Raw genomic sequence first — 21,291 nt, forward strand, 5'->3', positions numbered from 1 at the left:
TTTGTGAATACATATTTTATTAAGCTCACATAAAAATACAGACAGTGAAAAGTTAAATGTTTATGACTCTGCTCAGTTTTTGAACTCTATTCAGAAGAATGTCTCCTTGCTTGATGCAAGCCTAAAAAATAAACATTAAAAAAGAAAAAAGTAAAAAAGATATCATAGTCACAATAAATCGAATAAGAGAAAACAGCACCACATAAAATACATAAATAAATTGTTCACATTTAATTTAAAAATATGATTATTTAAAATTATGTTGTACCACTATTTTATAAACTCCTTTTTACAAATAGTTATATTTCAAGAACTATTTAATTGTTTTTTTCTTCTTCAAATATTGAGCTTTAGCATAAAAAGGGTTAAACAAGTTTAAAAAAAGTATTATTTTTTAACAATTTATAGGGTACAAGTTTCTCTCATTAGTTTCATAATATTAAAACTTCCGGCCTAATTCTTTTGTATAATCACTTTCCCTTTGCACCTAAAACCCTATAATACTATTTGAAAACATGTCAAAATGCTTTGATTGTTGTGAGTACAACTGATATTTGCTTATACGTTGTATAGTAGTATGTCTAAAAATATAATTATTAACAGTTTTTTTACTTTCACACTTTAAAAATTTTTGTACAATAGTCAAATCACATTAAAATGTTTGAAGAGAAAATATTAAAGGAAGAGTTTTAATAGTACATTTATTGGAAGAAAATAAAACTCTGTTTTAGAAAATTTTTATTCTTTGCACTCAATTTAAAGCAAATACAATGAAACCTCCAGAAAAGACCGCCTTTATGTCGCAACTACCTCTATTTATGACTACTTTTGTGAGAAACAGAATTTTTTCAATAGACTTCGTATTGAAGAAAACATTCAGGAACGGCTATTAAAACCTCTCCCAGAGACCGGGCACCAACATCTGCACCAAATGCGTAAAAGGCCAAATAAGGAAACACGAAAAAATACCAGAACAAAAAAATTAACAAAACAAATAAGTGATTAAAATTTATTCTAAATGTTTGTTTGAGACTTTTATTTAGAAAGATCTTTTTGATGATAGAACCTCATGTTGCAATAAGAGTGCACTAAAGAAGATGCTATCAATGGTTTACATTTAGAGCTGAAAGTTAAATTAGAAAAAAAGTTATTTTTAGAAAAAAAACAAGCAATTCAAACAAACCTCTTCGCATCTTTTGAAGCTAACTAATTTTTATGATATAAAATCAAAAGCAAATTTAAACAAACATAATTGTTTATTTATTTAAAATAGCTTTATCATTCATAATTGGTAAATTTGTTTAGCCCATAATTATATCAGTAGGGATCATTTTTATAGACTAAAATTTAATTCATAGATTTGTCTTTTTCATATAGCTAACAGGAGTGGCATTTCTGCACCAAGGAAATGACACTGACTAAAAATAAAATCTTTAGCGAAAAATCATGAACCTTCAACAACAATTTTGAAATCAATGCAGGTAACCTCTAAGAACGACCATTTTACTGAGGAACAGAGTGGTCGCTCCAGAGAGGTTTCACTGTACTAAATTGATTTTTCTAGAAATAAATAACTGATAACGGGATTTTAGGTTGAAATAATTGTCCATGAAAATAAATGCCCCGGGCACTCAAGGTGTCATTAACACAATAACATACCAATGCTATAAAAAAATTCTACCATAAATCTATGTAATATAGAATAAAAAAGAGTGTAAATGATCAGGTATCTGGAAAAATAAGCATGAAACAAAAAATTTGAAAATACACTGTCAAATATTTGCTCCAGATTTATTCATTGATACAAACCTTGACCCTAACAAGTCCCAGTTCAGTGTTTTGCATCTTTCAAACATATCTATTTTTCTTTTATTTTTGTACTTTTTGAGATATCTTCCCCTTCAAGTGATTTTTACCATACTTTTTATTTTGTATATACAGCAACTTTAAATTAACAAAAAAAGTAATTTGTTTAATATACATTTTGCACAATGAGTTTTAATATTGGTTTCTTGAAATTTAACAGTATAGGCTTTGTAGTGGTTTAAAGGGAGAAGGGGGAAAAAAAAAGATTTAAAAAATTTCTTTAAAAAAAAAAATTGTATTTTTTATATTATGCAAACTACTTTTAAAAAAGATAAACAACAAACAAAAAAAATGTAATTTGCTCTACATAAGCGTGTAACCAAATTTTACAGCAGAAAAATAATATCAGTAATAATAAAAATTAATATTTTTAAATTCAGAGTTACTTTGTTTACAATGGAAAGTTTCAATTTCTAGAATAATTTTATCAAAGCTATATAACTCTTACTAATTTCAAATTAATGCATGAGAAAATTTTATAGCACTAAATAGTACTATCAAAATAAATAATCACTATCAATTAGCTAAAGTTCCCTCATAACAATATTTAATTAAAGTTTGTTATCGAGTTCAAAACTTCTTTTATTAAATAATTTTAAAGTAAGATTTAAATAATCTTGAAATGCAAACACGGTGAATACACCGCTTAACATTTTTGTATCAAAGTAATTTTATAGATGATCCCTCAATTAACCATTTAAAAATTCTGTATTTTTTTTTAGAATCAATTCTTTTTATATTAGATAAAAAAGAAAAATAAATAATTGTGAAACTACAAAACTCCCCTCTACAATATTTGTAACTGCATTTGGGAGAATAATAAATAAGTATTAGATCTTGATATCAATCAGAAAAATTTTATAATATAAACTTGTTAGCTGAGTTTCGTTTTCATAAAACGACTGCATTTGCAAGTAAGACCTGAACTATGGATATATTAGTAATTAGCGAACAGTTTATATGATAGAACTATTAATAAAAAAAATGTCAGATCAAAAAATCCATATCTTCCAATTTTTCAAAATTTGCAGTTTTAGAAAATAGGATGTTCTGAATACTTACAAAATTAGGAACATCAGGACAAAAAAGTAAAAATCAGGACAAATAAGGATGAAGGACAAAATATTTTGTTATCAGGAATATAAGGACTATTACAAATCCTGCATAATATACACAGAAAATAAATTCACCTGGTATTGATAGTTTTTACTATCGGGCCGGTTTGTTTCAACAATCCCACCAACTTTATCTATTTTGCAGTGCAATCTTCCAGCTGCTATAAATCTTGACAATTCTCTACAAAAAAATAAATAATTAAAATGAATAAAATTCTAATAAAATTATTTTTTTAGTACAACACTTATTTTCAACTTGTAGTCTGTATTATAAACAAGGATATTAAGCTTCTTCCACAGAAGAAATACCCATGGAAAAAAACTACTTTGGAAGAAATATGTTTCTTTCAACCCAAGTGTAAGAAATTCTTTTTCAAAAGAAATATCAGATATTAAAACAATTTTTAAAACAGTTTACATTGAAATGTAGTTTATATAATAGTATTAATTTTCAAGCTATTTAAATCATTTTTAATCATAATTAACAAACATAATCATAATTAACATCATAATTAACAAACACCAATTGAGAAAAAAAATTTAATGAATTACTCAAGAAATTAAAATAACTTTAGTCTTTCAATATTTTATAATAGTGTAAAACCTTATTTTATAATTATGAAAAGAATTTGTAAAATATTATAATCGAACCTTAGTGATGCTAATAAATTAACAAATCACATACTGAATTTACAAATAACACACTAATTTTTATAGTGAAATGCTGATAATTATGAAGACTGAAACAAACTCTTAAAGAATATGATATATAGACTTTAAAACCCCGTGAAAAATTAAAGTATATAATTGGAAATAATTTTCTTAAAAGTGAGTATTAGAAAAAATTATAACTTTTTGATACTATACATATTAAATACCGCAGTTAGTGTAATAAAGAATGGTCATTTATCTCTATTTCTTTAATGAACAACAAATATATATATTTATAAAGATAGCAAGAATAAGCTTTGGTAAAACCTTTTACAACTGGCAATGATTCACTTTAGAATGGACTTCTATAAAGCAACAGAAAAGATTAACTTTAGATCAAAAGAAAGCTAATTCTGAATATGTTAACACTTTGTTGACCGACGATTTTATACAGAAACTGTCATGTCACCTGTTATTATTTTGTAATTGAATATGGAAGTAAAGTAAAACATTCTAAATTATGTACTAAGTTTTTGCAATATTCAATATCACCCTAGGTTTCATAAGTTGCAGTAGATAAGGCAAGTGCAATGAGCCGCAAATGCATCGGTCAGCGTTTGGGCATGAAAAAACGAGCTAGCTCATTATTGGTCAACAAAAACCAATTTTAAATTTTACACATTTTTTTTTTAAAAATTACAAATAAATTTATTCATTATTGAAATTTATTCCCACACAAAATTCAAACTTTTTTACTCAATGCAAATGAATATCACTTAATTCTTGCATTACAATTGGTGTGGTCAAGAAGTATTGTCCCATGAGAACTTCGAAAAGATAAAATACTGTATGTAGAAATGCATTATATCAGCCTTACTTGTCTATAAAAAAAGTAGTAACTCCAAATGCATCAGCCATATATTGTAAGGTTAAACTTCTATAAGATTCCAGTAGTTGAGTGTATGCCATAATTCTCATCTCTCGGACGTAATACCGAAAATGAGGTGCCAACAGACGATCTTGTTTAAGCATTTTCTCAACCAAGGCTGTAAAGAAATAAAATTCAATGTTATATAAAACAATTCATAATTCTTTACTCTAAAATCTCTATAATGCAAACAAAATTATTATTTCTTCACACAAATTTAACTTTTTGCAAATTTTTCTTTTTTTATTTACTTCCATTTGTTATTTGCATATTAAATAAATTTTGATTTCACAAAATAAATAACAAACAATATTGCAGTTTGTTTCCATATAATGTTTTGATTTATGTTTATAAAACTTATTTTTGTTGCAATCTGAAGATAGTAGTAACAATTATCAAGAAAAAAAAAAGCACAATACAGTTATTATTTAACTATTCTTATGATCACTTCACTTGTTAAGCTTGGATTAATATTTCTGACCGTACATGAATCTAAAGAAATAATATTCATTAATTTTCTATTTTCATTAATTTTATGATATTTCATATCCAAATGATTCATATGAGATTTTCATATAATAATTTGCACTAAATCTCCACAACCAATGCTGTTATTATTATTATTTTTTTTAACAATAGCAGCAGAAATAAGTGTAAAAGTTAATCTAGTTTCCTTTATAAAAAAATTAGCCCTATATGAAAAATATTTTTAAAAGAGAATCTCATAATATTAGATTTATGAATCATTATGAATTATTATTACAGAACTAAGATTTTTTTTAAATGTTGTAGAATAAAAAGAAAATTATTAGAAATGTGACAAGAAACAACATAGTTAATTGCTTTAAAATTAACATTCAGGTCTAGTATATTTATAAGGCAAGTATATTTGTAAATGATTCCACACACACAAAAAAAAAGTGATATAGGTGAACTTTACAAAGACTACAATGCAGAAGTTTAGTCATGTACTTCCTAATACCTCTTGTTTTAATACAATAAAAATTAAGGTTATATTAATATTGACTTTAATTTAATTACAAAAACATGTGCATTAATAATATTTGTTCGTAGTTCCCTGAAAACGACTTGTTTTATCAGATTAATGAACTACCTTTTCATCAATTTACAGCTTGAAATCAACTTGAACTATCTTAATTTCATGTTCATTTGCAGAGTTGCATTCAAAGCAGTTCAGAGGTAACTATCTTATCGTAATTTACTAATTTGGTGACTAAATTGTTGAGCTCACCAATCATTGAATTACTATAAAGTAGTCATTTCTGCAAAAAACATTAGACAGTTTTATACAATTACAAGAAAACATAAAATTAAGATAATTTATGTACATAAAAATATGGTTTCAAATGTGCACGTGAGCTGATAATGGAGAGGCAACCTTCAGGGCATAGGATGACATTTCCAGTCACGAGTTGCTATGAAATTTTCAATCCTTATAAGGAATCTCTCTGCATTGATATAAATATTAGTAGAAAAGCCTTATATATGAAAGCATTTGCTTTTAACAGCAAAAAATAAAACGTAATTTAAATATATCTGATAATAAGCAGATATGCATAATATACACGCATGCCATTCACGGAAAATTTGTCACCATCGCAAAAACTTCTTTAATGTTATATACATACATTTAACATTATTATAATAATGCTACACTGAATTGTCTTCAATATACATTGTATATGTATTTTGATTATACATATACAAAATGTATAATAAAAAAATAAACAATGCATAAATAAATGGTCAAAATTTCTAAATTGAACTCCACAGCGAATTTTTTCGAAACATTAGATACAATAACAAAAAATTTGATACGTCAATGACTCGTTTAATATCTTTAAAAAAGTGCTAAATTCTAAGAATAATGCAATAATCAGTATAGAGATTGATAAAATTTAAAACACTTTATACCTAACTTCTGGAAGAACTCAGCATACTGGCAATTGTAGAGGGAAAATAGGTATTCACGAATATCTGAAGCACTATGAAGAACCTCAAGAATTTCAGAACCCTTTACAACCTGAATAAATAAACATTTACATTAGAAAGGATACTTATATGAAGTTTTTTAAAATATAATAAATAAAATAATACTGCACCTTTTCCCTGAGATCTATTCTTGCCAGCGATATCATACTGCATATAACAGTATAAGTAACAAAAGTTTTGTAATCCATCAGCTCATAACTGGTAAATGTCGAGACAGTATCCAAGAAAAAATTTGCAGCATTTTTAAAATCTCTAATTGCCATGCAATATACTCCTTGGTAAACTTTCAACCGATTTCTACGATCCCAATCTCCACCTTCTTCAATCAAGCTTAAATAATAACAAAATTCTTTATCTTAAATAAATTTAATAATAAATAAATAATCATCATAATAATAAATAAACAGAATAATATACAGCATGGTACCCCTAATCCGGCATCCTGAAATTTGGCACTTAATCCGACCAAATTTTTTTTATAAGAAATTTTTATTGTTAAGAGAAAAAAAAATCAGTCATATTTTCTTTTTATTTGGAATTTTTTTTCTCTTGAAGTAAGTAACTATATTTTATCTTTTAAAAATAAAAACATGGAGAAAAAAAATAATAAATCTGTGTCAAACAAAACATCCATTCCTAAAGCAGTTGAAATTGAAAAGTAAAAACATCTGTATTTCCAATGAACAAAATAAAGAAATGCAAGTTGGGAGAAACTGATCAATCAATCTTGACAGCTGTGCAAGTGCTTTACTGGTTTGTCTCCACATTTCCCTCTTCTGTTTGACCATAAATTAGCCACACCCTTTTGACATTGAAACTTCTTTCTCACTTGGTGTACAAAATGATTTCTACCCCTTTTGCTGTTTTTTTTAAATTCGATTTATCTATCTTTTTATTAATTATTAACTGTTAATTTTTTTTTGTTACTTGTTATTTTTTTTTATCATTATTAGTTGTTTACTTCTTTTTGTAATTATTCATTGTTAGTTTCTTAGCATTAATTGTTACTTTTTTTGTAGTTCCTTGTTAGTTTTTTTAAAAAAAAAAAAAAAAATTTTTTTTTTAAAGGGAGGTGAGCGTCTTTTGTTAAAACAAAATGTTATGCAAAAGAAAAAACGAGAACAATGAGAACGAAAGAAAAAATGAGAATTTCATTTTGGAGGATTCAGATTATTTCATCATGAATTATTTCTTCTTGATTATATCATATAGATTATTATTTTAATTAATGAAATTTCTAAAGATGGGGCAGTTTTAAATTCACCCCATCATAATCTACAATTGAAACTTAGCTAAATTTATTGGTTTTTCTGAAATTTACAGCGCAATAGAATTTTCGTAATATATGGATGCCATATTGGAATTTCCGAAATACGGAATTTCGTCGGACCCGTGAGTGGGGGATTTTGGGTCCTATACTGTGTAAAAAATCCAAAAATAAAAAATAATCATAAATGGATCTTTAATAAAAAAATTTAGAAGTTCCAAAAATTATAAAATAGTACTCAAGTAAATTAAATGGTACAGGCTTCAAAGCCAAGATTGCATAGCAGATAATGTTTTATAATCATCGTCAAGATTCTTTTTAGCCAATCTGGCACATAAGGCTTTAAGTCCTGTCTTCCATCTCTTGAGGTCCAAAGCAGTCTCCTTAGACAAAGTCAACTAGCTAGACCATCCAAGTGCATACAATAATAGTTTCTTAAACTATATTTGATTTTATGATTGAAATTTAAGATTATATCAAGTATGCATAAAAAATTTTAACATTAATTTTCCTATTTAAAAAAAATATTTTTTTTAATTGATTTTTTACTTTCATAACTAAGATAGATACTTTCTAAAAGTGCACAAAATTTGATAGAGGAATAGAGTATTCTGATTTAGAATTAATCTTAATCCTGATTGTAGCAGTATGGTCAATTTTAACAAACTATTAGAGAACATATCAATAAAATATATTTAAAATATTAAATATCTTAAACGAACATAAATGTAAAGTTTTATGCTGCTGTTGTCAAATACATGGATAAAAATAATTATTACTCAAGCATTTTATTATGGTACAATAGCATCTCATAATGTCGCTAAGCTTCGGACAAAGTTGAGAAACACTGTTTTATACTGGAAAACCATAAACTATTAACAAAGGTGATGGTGAGAGAAAATTTTAAATTCATCTGCTGCTGGAAGTGGTTTATTTTAATGTTGTAATGTCAACAAAAAGAACAAAAAAATTATCTTAAATATCAGATGGAAAAAAAACAAGGATGCTTTTTATGAGAAGGTATGTATCCAAACAAAAGAATTTACCTACCACAAGAACTAAACTTTATATCTAGATAGTGCATGTTTGAATAGTATGTGATTCTTTTTAATAGATAAGCATTTTAAACAGAGATTTACAACTAAATCAAACACAATTACAGAAGTTCCTTACAGAATTGTGTTCGTTGAGAAAAAAATATTTAATTCCAATATTTATGACCACAAAAAGAAATTAAATAAGTATATAACAAAGTATAAAAATATTTAGTTTTGTCAAGCAAAAAGTAATAATAATAAAAGTTTAAAAAAAAAAAAAAAAACTTAAAAAAAATTTATGCTTAAATAAAATTACAAAAAAGGTATAAAACAATTTTATAACCTAATAAAAAGATGGGGTTAAAAAATAAATTCTCCCATTACTTTTTTTAGTGATGCATATTATAATTATAAAAGAATCCAATTCTTAAGAGCTGATTTACTTATGGTCAAGTGGGAGGAGCAAAGTAGGGAATATAATCTATGTAAAAGGAAATGTTAAAACAATGCAAAAATATAACATCCACCACATTCCTTTTTTCTTTATTTAACACAGTCAACCTTCATGTAAATAAAAAAAATTGAGTCATGTACCTTTTTGCTTTTTCAATATTACGAGTAATCAGATCATGATCCACATAAAATAATCCAATTCTTATGATATGAAAAAGAAGATCTAATCGGTGACCAAGGGAAACTGTCTTGTCTTGTGTTTTTCGAAAAACTGCCAATGCTGCATCCTAGGAAAAGAAAAACAATAACTAAATGCATGTAAATTATAGTTAAGAAGAAATTTAGCATTAACTTAAGCTAAAATAAACAAAACATATGCTAACAAATAAACGTTACTAAGCGCTACGTACTCTTAGAATTAAATGTACATTTTACAAGTACTAGAAGAACTGATAGAAAATACCATAGCCTGAAAATTTACTAAATTACAACAGTAAAACTATGAAAAAATTAATAAAAATTTATGCTTATAAAGCCAATTGCAACTTTGTGTATTGAGAATTCAAACAAAAACGTCAATTTTTGAAATCAAGTAATTTAAGTTTTTATTATGCAATTTTACATTTATTGGTGAGAGATTTTTCACAAGTATTTAAAATCAAATTAAAATACATATTTTGCATTTAATAGTGAATTTTCTAATATTATTTATTAAAAGTTAAATGAATTAGTAAAGAGGCTATAATTTTCTGTTAAATTGTCGGATAATAAAATTTTTTTATATACATTTTTGAATTTATTCATGCATTATTAAAATTTTTCTCCCATTTAAATTAAACACATTAGTAAGACATTATCTTTTTATATCTAAAAGTTTTGTTGGTAAACTTTATTCTTTAAGACTACATTTTTAAAAAAAATCTTTTTAAACATTAGCTTAGTGGCTTTAAAATAATAATGACAGAACAGATTAAAATTTTCAACAGAGTGTGAATGTTATATAATGAGTTTCATATTAAAAAAAAAAAAAAAAAAAGAAAGAAAGGACTGAATTTACAGATGCTGAAATAAGTTTAAAATATTCCATTTGAAAATTCAGTACAAAATGGTGGAAACTCATTGCATTTCTTCTTAAAAATGAAAATTCACCAAGCATCGATAACTGTTTGAGTTTAGTAACTACAACCTGATTTTCAGCATTATTTTATTTCTCTATTTTTCAATATTACTTCATTCCTTATGGAATTAGGCAGCTAATTTTTCAGATACAATTTATTTATAAGTTCTTCGAACATCTGTAAAAATTTCAATGAATTCTATGAGTTTAGCTTAGAAACGTTTCTTTGTAAGCAATAAAAAAAGATTAAGTTTTATTTTAAAATACAAAACATGATAATCCAAGAGATCAAATTCTTTAAGCATTTCTAATTTTAAAAAGCACAATCAAAAGAAGGATGGCAAATTTCTTCCATATTGGGGGGGGGGGGGGGGACAGCATAAAAATCACAATGAAAAAACCTTTTTTAAAAAAAAATTTTTTAATATTAAAAATATTTTTATACTGGTCAAACAGTTTAAATAATAGTATAAATTTACAAGCTATTTGCTACATGATTTTCAAATAAGTGAAAATTAAAAAGCAACAATTGAAAGATAAATAACTACAGCTTAATATTTTAAATAAAAGAAAATAGTAAAACCTTATTTAATAATTATATAAAGAATTGCATAAATATAATGAGATCTTACTAAAACTACTAAGTTAACAAGTCATACATCAAACATATAGTTCAAATCACATTATGAATTAACAATTACAAATAGCATACTAATTTACATAATATAATCAAATACAAGCATTAATATTCAAACCAAATCTATTTAGATTTTAAAGTTCTGTAAAAATTAGAAGGAAAAAAAAATAGATACATAAATATAGACAGGGAAAAAGTTTTATTTCATTTAGACTAGTTTCGTTCAGAGTTCTGGATAAAAAAAAAAATTTCTTTTTTCAGAAAAAAATCACACACCTGATTTAAAAATTAATCACTAAATCTCTGCAAGTTATAATAAACTATGATATCTAAAAATGTATATGGTTTCAAAAACAAAAAAAAAAAAAAAACAAGAAGATTATTAATTTTACCTTTGATCCAATTTTACTTAAGTATTCTGCCTTATTAAGAAAAGCTTCCCTCACTTCCATTTCACCTAAATTTTTTTCAGCATCTTCGATAGCGTCATCTAACTTCTTTAGTTCAGTTTCATTCACTTTTTTCATACTCTCTAGAAGAACTGCATCAACAGGCCAAGATAGGTCTTTGCAGACTTCTTCATAGAAAGGAGCCATATCTGAAAATGAATGATTAATGAATGAAAAATATTAATTTTAATTCAAGTAGATTTTTAAAAAAAGTGAAAAACAAAAAAAATTTATATAGTTAAATTAATTCTTAAAGTAATTTTTTTTAAATCAAAATTATATCACTGAAAGCTGATTTAGTGCTTAAATCACAGCTTTTCAACCCAGAAAAAGTTAATTGTTAGCATTACTATAGAAAAGAGCTTTTCACCGTTCATAAAAACTCTCTGGCTAAAATATTGCCTCTTAAAATATGTTAACATTCATAGATATTCTAACAAAGGGGTTGCACAACCTATCCTGGATGGAGGACACTGAAGAACAAACTTTGGCTTTCATAGGTCACATTGAATTAGTCTTTATTTTAATTAATAGCAATTTATCTTTTCCCAAGAGTATTATGGACAATATCAATTTGTTTTAATTAAAAGACAAACAAGGATATAATGTTTGATTTGTTTTAATTAAAAGACAAACAAGGATATAATGTTCTATTTGTTTTAATTAAAAGACAAACTAGGATATAATGTTCGAATCAAAAAACATTTGAAGTGAAACAAACATAATATTATTTTATGTGTTCTCTTAGTCTTCTGTAACAGGCTTAAAACTTTCGTCATGAAAAAAAACAAAACAAAAAAAAAAAAAACAATTACATTTCATTATTATTTTAGATTTACATAATTTTTATTATATTATAGTTTAGTGTATACACATTTAGTGTATACACATTACATACCTTTTGAATATTTAATACATCACTTTCTCCTTTATCAAAAATATTTTATTCAGTACCACCACATTTTGTAATTTTTAAATTATAAATTTGGCAATTTTACTAAGTTCATAGAAATTTAAATTTAGGAAGGAAAAAAAAAATCAGAATCTAGCAAACTTAAAGGGTAATACATATAACCACCACATGATAACTGCTATATATATCTTTTTAAAGCTTAGTCTAGGCACAATTCTATCTATGTATAAAATATGTATGTATAAAATATTTGATATGGTGAACAAGCACCAATATGGAAATATTCCCTTATACATTAATAATTATAATTCTTAATCAGGGACGGTAACAGCCCTTAGATAAAAATATGCCTAAACTCTTGCTTTCTCAATACAGTACTAAACAAACTATCTTAATTATAGGTAATTATAATCATACTACATATTATAATTAATTACAACATAAAATATAATTTTACTGCACAGACATATATTTTTATATGTATCAATAAATCAGTTTCTAGGGTAAAAAAAATAACATTCCACAAAATTGGATAGATTTCCAAGAATTAATAAAATTTTAAGTAGCCAAGCAAGCAAGTACCCCATACTAAAATTTGCTATAAAGTGCAACACAAACTGCTCTTTCTGCAGAACAATGCAGAGTACAAAATAGTTTTAAAAATTATTATTCCCTAAAAATATTTTTCTTTAAATTATTACGTTCCAAGCTACCATTTATTTTGCAAAGGCACATTTCCGGATCAGCTTTTGATGTCAATGAGAAGTTTTATAAATTATAACGTCAAAGCACGAGTCAACGAGAAGGAAGGCCAAACCTTAAAACTAAATGCACATGGAGTATTTTAGAAATATCTGATCAGAAGAAACTAGCTTACTCTGAAAGCAAGACACATACTAGTTTAAAAAAAGTTGAAAGAGCATTATCAACATTTTCATTACAATAAACCTGTTAGACATTGTTCTAAAAAAAAAAGAAGTATATTAAATTCAAATAGAAGATCATAGTCAAATATTAATTTGGATATGATGGCCATAAAAACAACGAGAATCAATGAAGATGAGCCTCACCCTGATATTAACAGTAGTAACAGTTGCGGAAATGACATTTATTATTGCAAGAAAAAGAATCTTAATTGGATAAAAGATTCAAGTATTATCAACAATGATATTACAAATAAATTATTATCTGCGATAAAAGGTAAGAAATTTTAAAACTAAGATGTCTCATAAGGTAATAATAAGTTGCATTGTTTTGCTGACGTTTAAACATAATATTAATACTTGAGTACATTTTTATTTGTCCTCAATTATTAAATGCTACAGTCTATTTTTTTTTAAATATTCCTTAAAGTTTTAGAATAGTAAAAACTAATAAGGTGAGAACAAAAAGCACTCTTCATGAGAAAATTCTATCTTCCTAATTTGTGCAATAGTAATATGCATAAATTATCATATACTATTTCACACCTCATTTTTTAAAAGAACTTTAGAGCACACTTTTGTAAGCTTGCTCAGAAATAAAAGATAAAATCCGAAGGACATTTTTATTCATTTATAAGCTTGTTGAAGAACATTGCCGAACATTCTGCTATGGGGTCAAGTAGAAACGTCAACTTTCATAATTTAATCATAACAGTTTTTATTAGTCCCGATATTACTATAGTGTCATATTCAACCTAAAACCTGAACTTAAAACATAGACATAAACAGAATTGTTTCTGTTTTCATGCCAGGTACTTAATTTCAATAACAGTTCACAAGTTTTCTACGCGAATTTGAAATTATAAGATCACAGTGATATGCAGAGGCAGAAATAAATATTTACTGTTTAATTTGATAGCTTCCAGAAGTCGATTTTTTAAACTTTCATCTCCTTGAAATTCGACAGAGGAAAGTAAAAATTTCATCTGTGCTAACTCCAAATTTGGATTCTTTTCTAAGCTTTCGGCTTCAAGATTTTCAATAGGCATTTTACTTTCTTAAATGAACACCAATAATAAATAAATACAACTAAATGGCAAAAGGCAGCACAACAAATTTGGAAATTTCTTTGTTACAGATTTCCACACTAGCAGGATTTCTTTATAAAACGAATTAAAAAAACCGATGTAAACAAGTGACTAAACAAATTGGACAAACACATAACCCAAACAGTCAAAAGTACAGTTAAGTTTCAAACAATATGAAATTGCTATTTTCTGTGCAAAATAAAAAAGGAAATAATCAAAGGAAGTAAAATTTATTCAGTCTATATGATTTTTCTTAAGTTTAATATCAATATATTAGTTCATTTTAAGATGAATAAATGTGTAGCTCGCGGTTACAACCAAGTAAAATCTGGCAGCAACTAGTTAAACTGTCATTCTCAAAATAATGAACGAGTTCAACGCTCTGAAAAGTTATAGTGCGTTATCGTTCCTAAAAGCTTAAAAATGTTGCAAAGAATACCAGAGAATGGTTAAAACTTAAGTTGAAAAAATTTAATGCAGACAATGCAAATTCCTAATATAAATTAGAAAACCTAATGTTTATATTTGTTTATGTGCTTTCGGGGTCTAGAGCTTAAAGAATGTTTGTCCGATAAATTATAAGCCGTGTTTAAAATAAAATTTTTTTTTAACAATAATAAACTATTATTCTTGTATTATTTATATAATTTTCAGCGAAAATGAGTGTTTCCGATTTAACTCGAGAAATTGTTGATTCTAATGCTGATAGATCAAATCCACTATCGAGGAAACTGAATAAACTCTTAGAAGCCCGTTTAGATTCTGATAAAGTTAGTTGTAATTTGTTTATATATGATCAAGTATTTAATTTCATTCATGTTAGTAAACTATATAAATATATGTGTCTTATCATTTACTCTTACAATGTGTAGCTGAAAAAATAACTGCTCATTAATATTTAAGCTGCGAATTTTTTTGTTTTGTTTGCTTTTTAAGTTTTTAGTATCGTTATTAGTCTGCATTCAAGAAATATCTGCATTCAGAAATATGTGCACTAAGCTTAAATAATAATATTGTAAAAAATTTAGTATAAAAATAATACTAGTATGAAAGTAATAATAATGGTCTATTACAAAAATAATACTATTTCATTGGGGAAGATTTCCTTATCTGGTACCTGTGCTAAAATAATCTCCAAGTCTTGGGAACTTCCGGGGCAGCGAAACAACACATGAGAAACTAACTGGGGGACCAACTCGTAAACTACACCATATTTTTTTCTGAATTTTGAAAGTATTAAAAATGCATATTGTATTAATGACGTTTAATTGCCCCTTGAGGGTTTTTTTTGGCCTTTTTTACATTTTGTGTAATACATAATTCGCAGTTCCGTTTGGCAATTAAAGATTTTTTTAAAAAATTTGAAATTGTCCTTTGAAAATGTAGTTTCTACAATTTTTAGCAGTTTATTTCACTTTTAAGATTTATCATTATTTTTGTTTGAAATGTTCATTTTATCATTAAATTTTTTTTTCATGTTGATTTTCTGAAATTTATTATTATTTTATTTAGTTGAACAATTTAATGGGTATTAAATTATAAATGACTTTATAAGATTAATTTCCTCTTTTAATTAATTTTGTAATTTATACACATTTAAATTTCTGAAATAGGAAACTTTAGATGCACTTAGAGACTTGTCTACCTTTTTCACTGAAAACAATATTGAAAATCGAAGAAACTTGCGAAGTGAAATTGAAAAGAGGAGCTTACGTGTAAATGAAGAATTCCTAGATTCCTTTCGAGATATGAAAGAGGTATTTGTTTAATTAAATGGGTACAAACTATTTAATTTGAACAACTATTTTTAATGTACATCCATTTAGTTTTTCAAATTTGATATATAATGTAAATTTAATATAACATTTAGGCTCTAGATGATTTTTACGAAGATGTTATGGCAATGAATGATTGTTGCGGGGAAATGATGAATCGGTTGCAGGTAATTTTTTTTTCTTTACTTATTCTTAACCTTATTACTACTTAAATCAGCTATAACACTAGATATTTTGTTATCAACTTGTATTATATTTTGTTGCATAGGCGAAACCTGACTTAAGATTTAAAATATTTTAAACGAATATGAAGTATTTATTAGTAGGTATTTCTCACATATAAGAATTAGATCTTAATGTTTAAATTTAGAAATTTTTATCTTTCCTAATTTTAAAACTCATTAAATCTTTAAAACCGAAAATATTTCAATGGAAATACAGTCGAACTCGTTTATAACGAGCTCGGATTTAACGAGAACTCGGATTTACCGAGGAAAACGAGAATATTTGGTTGGATCAATGTTAAGTCTATGGAACAGAAGTCGCTTTTAACGAGAAAGACCCAGTTTTAGCGAGCAATATTTTTCTGTCTTGCAATCTTTTTTCTCATTTTTCTAGTTTTTCTGTCTTATCTTTATTTCAAAATTATAAGAAATGCGCGAGAAATAAAAAAAAAACCGCGAACTGAAACTTAATTGCCCTTATCGCTCTAATCTAAAGCATGGGAAAAGTCATCGGTCATGACGTCAGATCATGACCGATAAAAATATTTAATTAAATTTAGTAAGTAAGAATTAATTTAGTAAGCAGGAAAAGTATTTAATTAAATTAATTAATGTAAACAAAGTAAGTAGTAATTAAATTTTAAGTAAACTCAATCATTTGACATCCAAAGCCCTCTTCTGATTGCACGCCTGCCTTAAGGACCCGTTTATTACGAGCACTCGGATTTAACGAGTACAATGTTACGGTCCCTTTGTGCTCGTTATAAACGAGTTCGACTGTAGCATGTTTGGTTTTAGTTTTCTTCTGACATATTAATACAATTTTTCATCAGATATTTAACTATTTTTATATAATGTAAGCAGACATTTCCTTGTAAAAGTAGGCAATATTTCTTACCTAAAAAAAAACATTTTATTTTAATAATATTGAGTAGTATCCATAATTCATTTTATTTGTAATATATTTATTTTGTATAATTTTTATTTTAATTTTTAATAATTTATGTGCCTTTATCCTACCACTAATTATTTTACTTATGATTTTTGTTAAATCTGAAATTAAATATTTTGAAATTAAGATAATAATTTATTTATACAAATGTTTGTTTAACTGTGTATAATTCACTTGTATATTTCATGGATTTATTCTTCTCCAGACTACAAAATCTCAAACTCATGACTTGATCAACGAGACTACTAAATTGCAAGCTGAAAGGTATGTTTTACTAACTTTAAACTTACATTTATTTTTCACAGTTTTTATTTTATTATGTTCATTCTTATATTTTTTTTTATTCTTATGGTTTTTATTTATATTAATTTTGTTAGTAGGTGCTATAATGAAAATAAAAAAAGTAAACTCTGTACTAAATAGCAAAATAAATGGAGCAATGGTACTAATTCGTAAGTAAAAGAATTCAACATACTATTATTGAAGCCAATGATTCATAATTAATTTTGGTAATAGGTACTCTAATTAAAATTAAATTTTAAGTTATATACTAAAAAGCAAAATTAATGGGGATATGATACTAATTTATTTAGATAAAACATAAAAAATTGACATGCTATTATTGAAGCCAAATTTTAAGTTATATACTAAAAAACAAAATTAATGGAAATATGATTCTAATTTATTTAGATAAAACATAAAAAATTGACATGCTATTATTGAAGCCAAATTTTAAGTTATATACTAAAAAACAAAATTAATGGAAATATGATTCTAATTTATTTAGATAAAACATAAAAAACTGACATGCTATTATTGAAGCCAAATTTTTAGTTATATACTAAAAAACAAAATTAATGGAAATATGATTCTAATTTATTTAGATAAAACATAAAAAATTGACATGCTATTATTGAAGCCACTATTACTTAATTAATTTTGGTAATAAGCCCTCTTTATATTATGGTAATTAATTGGCAGTTTTAATATAGTAATATAGAAAGAGATCTTTTACAGGCCTTTGAAAGGAATAAGTACCAGAAAAAATTGCTTAATTGTCAGTGTTTTCATCTCAGAAAAAAAATGGGTGAGAATTTCTCACCCTTTCTCAAAAACAGGGTAAGATTTCAAAGATTAAAAAAAAAAAAAAAAAAAACACCAAGAGACTTGAAAAATTATCATTTCTTTAATTATAATGCATTTTTAACATCTTCTAATTTTTAAAGCATTGAATATTTTTACTGCATCATCATATGGAAAATGCTCTATACCTACTTTTTCATCAGCTATTCTCATTAGGTTGCTCAAATGCGTATTTGTTTCGTTTTGATCATTTCTATTCACATTCGTTTCATTTTCATTTGTCTGTTTCGGAGTAGAAGATATTGCCTTTACAAGGCATTTGTCCATCTTGCATTATTGCGCAAAAAATTTGAACGTCTTACATTAAGAAACCTTACAGTAAACACGTGGTTACAGAAAAATGCGTTCTGAAAGAGGTTCGGAAGGATGGTGTTCTGTTGTTCTTAAAGGTTCTGAACAATACTGGTAAATAGGTATGGGTTGAAAATAATGAAAGATCCAGGAAGTTGAATGATGAGTTGGAAAATGTTCTACATCTACTTTTTCATCAGCTATTCTCATTAGGTTGCTCAAATGCGTATTTGTTTGGTTTTGATCGTTTCTACCCACATTTGTCCGTTTAGGAGTAGAAGATATTGGCTTTACAAGGCATTTGTCCATCTTACATTAACGAGCAAAATATTTGAACGTCTTACATGAAGTAACCTTACCTACGGTAAACACGTGGTTGCAGAGAAATGCGTTCTGAAAGAGGTTCCGTGGTTCGGAAGGATGGTGCTCTGTTGTTCTTAAAGGTTCTGAACAATACTGGTAAATAGGGAAGCTAGATAATGGGACAGATGTTGAAAATAATAAAAGATCCAGGAAGAAAAGTGAAACGAATTTTATTCTAAATGGCGCAAATGAGAAATTTTTTTCAAAATGCGCGAAATTCGTGAATTTTGAAATTGGTTTATAGAATGCGCGAATTTCTCGCGGTAATCATTTTTTAATGCGAGAATGTAAAAAAATATGCGAGATTCTCGCGTTCTCGCGCTGTAGTGAAAACACTGAATTGTGGTAAATTTTTAACATCAGGAGTTGGATTGTGTACAATATTATAAACTATAAAAGCTTTTGGAAGCAATGAGCTATCATTTTCTATTCTTTTCGATTAATTTCATTACTTTAACTAGCTATTTCAATATTTTGTTATACTCAATTAAAACTTAAATTTGACTCTTTATTGAAGAAATTATTGACATATTAAATCATAGTGGAAAATTGGAATACACATTGTGATATGGATCTCACCCTGGACCACAGGGACTAATAATATGTTGCAACAGTATGTAATTAGTTTTTAACTTAATATAAATAAGCATTTAAATTTAAGTTAAAAGTTTTATTATTCATTTTGTTCCTGTCAGATTTGTATCTGCCTGTTTTGTCTGTTAAATGCTTAAATATATTTCAAAAGACTCATACAAAATTTAACATGTATTTAAAATCATATTTACTTTCGGATTTTAAAATGCACTGAATTAAACTGCTTGGCTTTTCTCTAATTTTTTTCATATTATTGTTGTAAGATATTTTTAACACAAATTTTCAAAATTATTTCAGTTGCAAGTTGTTAATTCATGCAATTAATCTTTATTTTATTCATAGATATTGTTAATTGTCATATACAAAATGTATTTTTATGAATGTAATTTCTTCAACATGAATAAATTAAATAATATTTTTCACAATAGTTTTAAAAATTGTTTTGGTTCGTTTCACAGTATATTGTAATTTTATAAAGGATTTTGGAAATTTTTTAAAATTTATTTTAACTGTTAAATTTTTATTATTCTTTTCATTTGAATGGCATTAATATTAAAAATACTTAAGAATTTGTTTTATATTTTACTCTTCTCATCTTTTTTCTTTACATTGTAAACATTTTTTATGAAAAAGTCTTTTTTTTTTTAAATTTTATTCATTTTTTCTGAAGTAATATTGGCATTTGAATTCCTTATTCAATTTAAGAACATTTTTAATAAAGAGAGGAACTTTTTCAGTCAAAAAATACAGATGAAGCAAGAAGTAACTCAAGCTTTTCTTGATACTTTTCATTTAAAGCCTGAAGAAGTTAAAGTTCTTAGAGGCACTAGAGATGGAAATTTAGATGAAGTAATGACATTTTTTTAAAATCTCACTTGTGTTTCATTTTTTAAACTCACTTTGCTTATCAAAATTCTTTTGAATTTCATTTAATTTAAAGATGTGATATTCTTGTGCATCTTTCTCGATATTTAAACAACATTTTAATGAATACATTTGTTTGAAGTTTCTTTTAGTCAATGAACTGAATTACTTCTTGTGTATCTTCTTTGTTATTTAAATAACATTTCAATAAATATACATTTATCAGAAGTTTTCTTTCAGTTAGTGAACTGAGTTAATTCTTATGTTAATTCTTATGTATTTTTCTTGTTATCTAAACAACGTTTTAGTGATTACGTTTATTTGAAGTTTACTCTCAGTTAGTGGGCTGAGTTACTTCACCTTCTTAAATAGTAGTGTCGTTTATATAATTTTGGGTTCTTCATAAATATTTTATTTTAGTTCTGGTAACTTATAAATTTAAATATTATGGTAAACAAATAAAATGAAGGCAGGAAAATGTCTTATGATTTCAGATTTCAGTTCTAATACAACAAATGTTATACACAAAACTGAGTTTTAACTGAAATTACTAAAATTAAATTTATAATCTATACCTCTAATGAGAGTACATAGAATGAAGTTATCTAATTTATATTGCCAGAAGCTT

General features: G+C 25.9%; 2 protein-coding genes across 2 annotated transcripts in view; one reads left to right on the forward strand and one right to left on the reverse strand.

Moving 5' to 3' along the window:
• Nucleotides 1–14,801, reverse strand: Rpn7 (regulatory particle non-ATPase 7). The gene is made up of 8 exons (XM_087166197.1): nt 14,274–14,801; nt 11,477–11,682; nt 9,472–9,617; nt 6,684–6,903; nt 6,496–6,604; nt 4,510–4,678; nt 3,057–3,162; nt 1–121 (listed from the first exon to the last, which is right to left on the reverse strand). The coding sequence occupies exons 1-8, from the start codon at nt 14,416–14,418 to the stop codon at nt 53–55; spliced, it is 1,170 nt and encodes a 389-aa protein (XP_087022323.1). The 5' UTR covers nt 14,419–14,801; the 3' UTR covers nt 1–52.
• Nucleotides 14,788–21,291, forward strand: part of Cog6 (conserved oligomeric Golgi complex subunit 6) — an 18,274-nt gene continuing 11,770 nt past the window's right edge. The window contains exons 1-5 of the mRNA XM_016075507.5: nt 14,788–15,227; nt 16,071–16,214; nt 16,328–16,399; nt 17,614–17,672; nt 20,537–20,648. Of these exons, the coding sequence (XP_015930993.2) occupies nt 15,117–15,227; nt 16,071–16,214; nt 16,328–16,399; nt 17,614–17,672; nt 20,537–20,648 (498 nt within the window). The 5' untranslated portion in view covers nt 14,788–15,116. The remainder of the gene's footprint in view (nt 15,228–16,070; nt 16,215–16,327; nt 16,400–17,613; nt 17,673–20,536; nt 20,649–21,291) is intronic.

This window comes from Parasteatoda tepidariorum, chromosome 6 (genome assembly GCF_982258835.1).
Source record: "Parasteatoda tepidariorum strain Cologne lab strain chromosome 6, Ptep-v5.0, whole genome shotgun sequence".
Taxonomy (NCBI): domain Eukaryota; kingdom Metazoa; phylum Arthropoda; class Arachnida; order Araneae; family Theridiidae; genus Parasteatoda; species Parasteatoda tepidariorum.

Excerpts from the sequence above, each read along its gene's own strand:
- Rpn7 (XM_087166197.1), bottom strand. The coding sequence starts at position 14,418 with ATGCCTATTGAAAATCTTGAAGCCGAAAGCTTAGAAAAGAATCCAAAT. Across the intron at positions 11,683-14,273 it reads GGAAGCTATCAAATTAAACA|ATATGGCTCCTTTCTATGAA; the intron begins GTAAATATTTAT and ends ATTCATTTTCAG. Across the intron at positions 4,679-6,495 it reads TGAGTTCTTCCAGAAGTTAG|CCTTGGTTGAGAAAATGCTT; the intron begins GTATAAAGTGTT and ends ATTTCTTTACAG.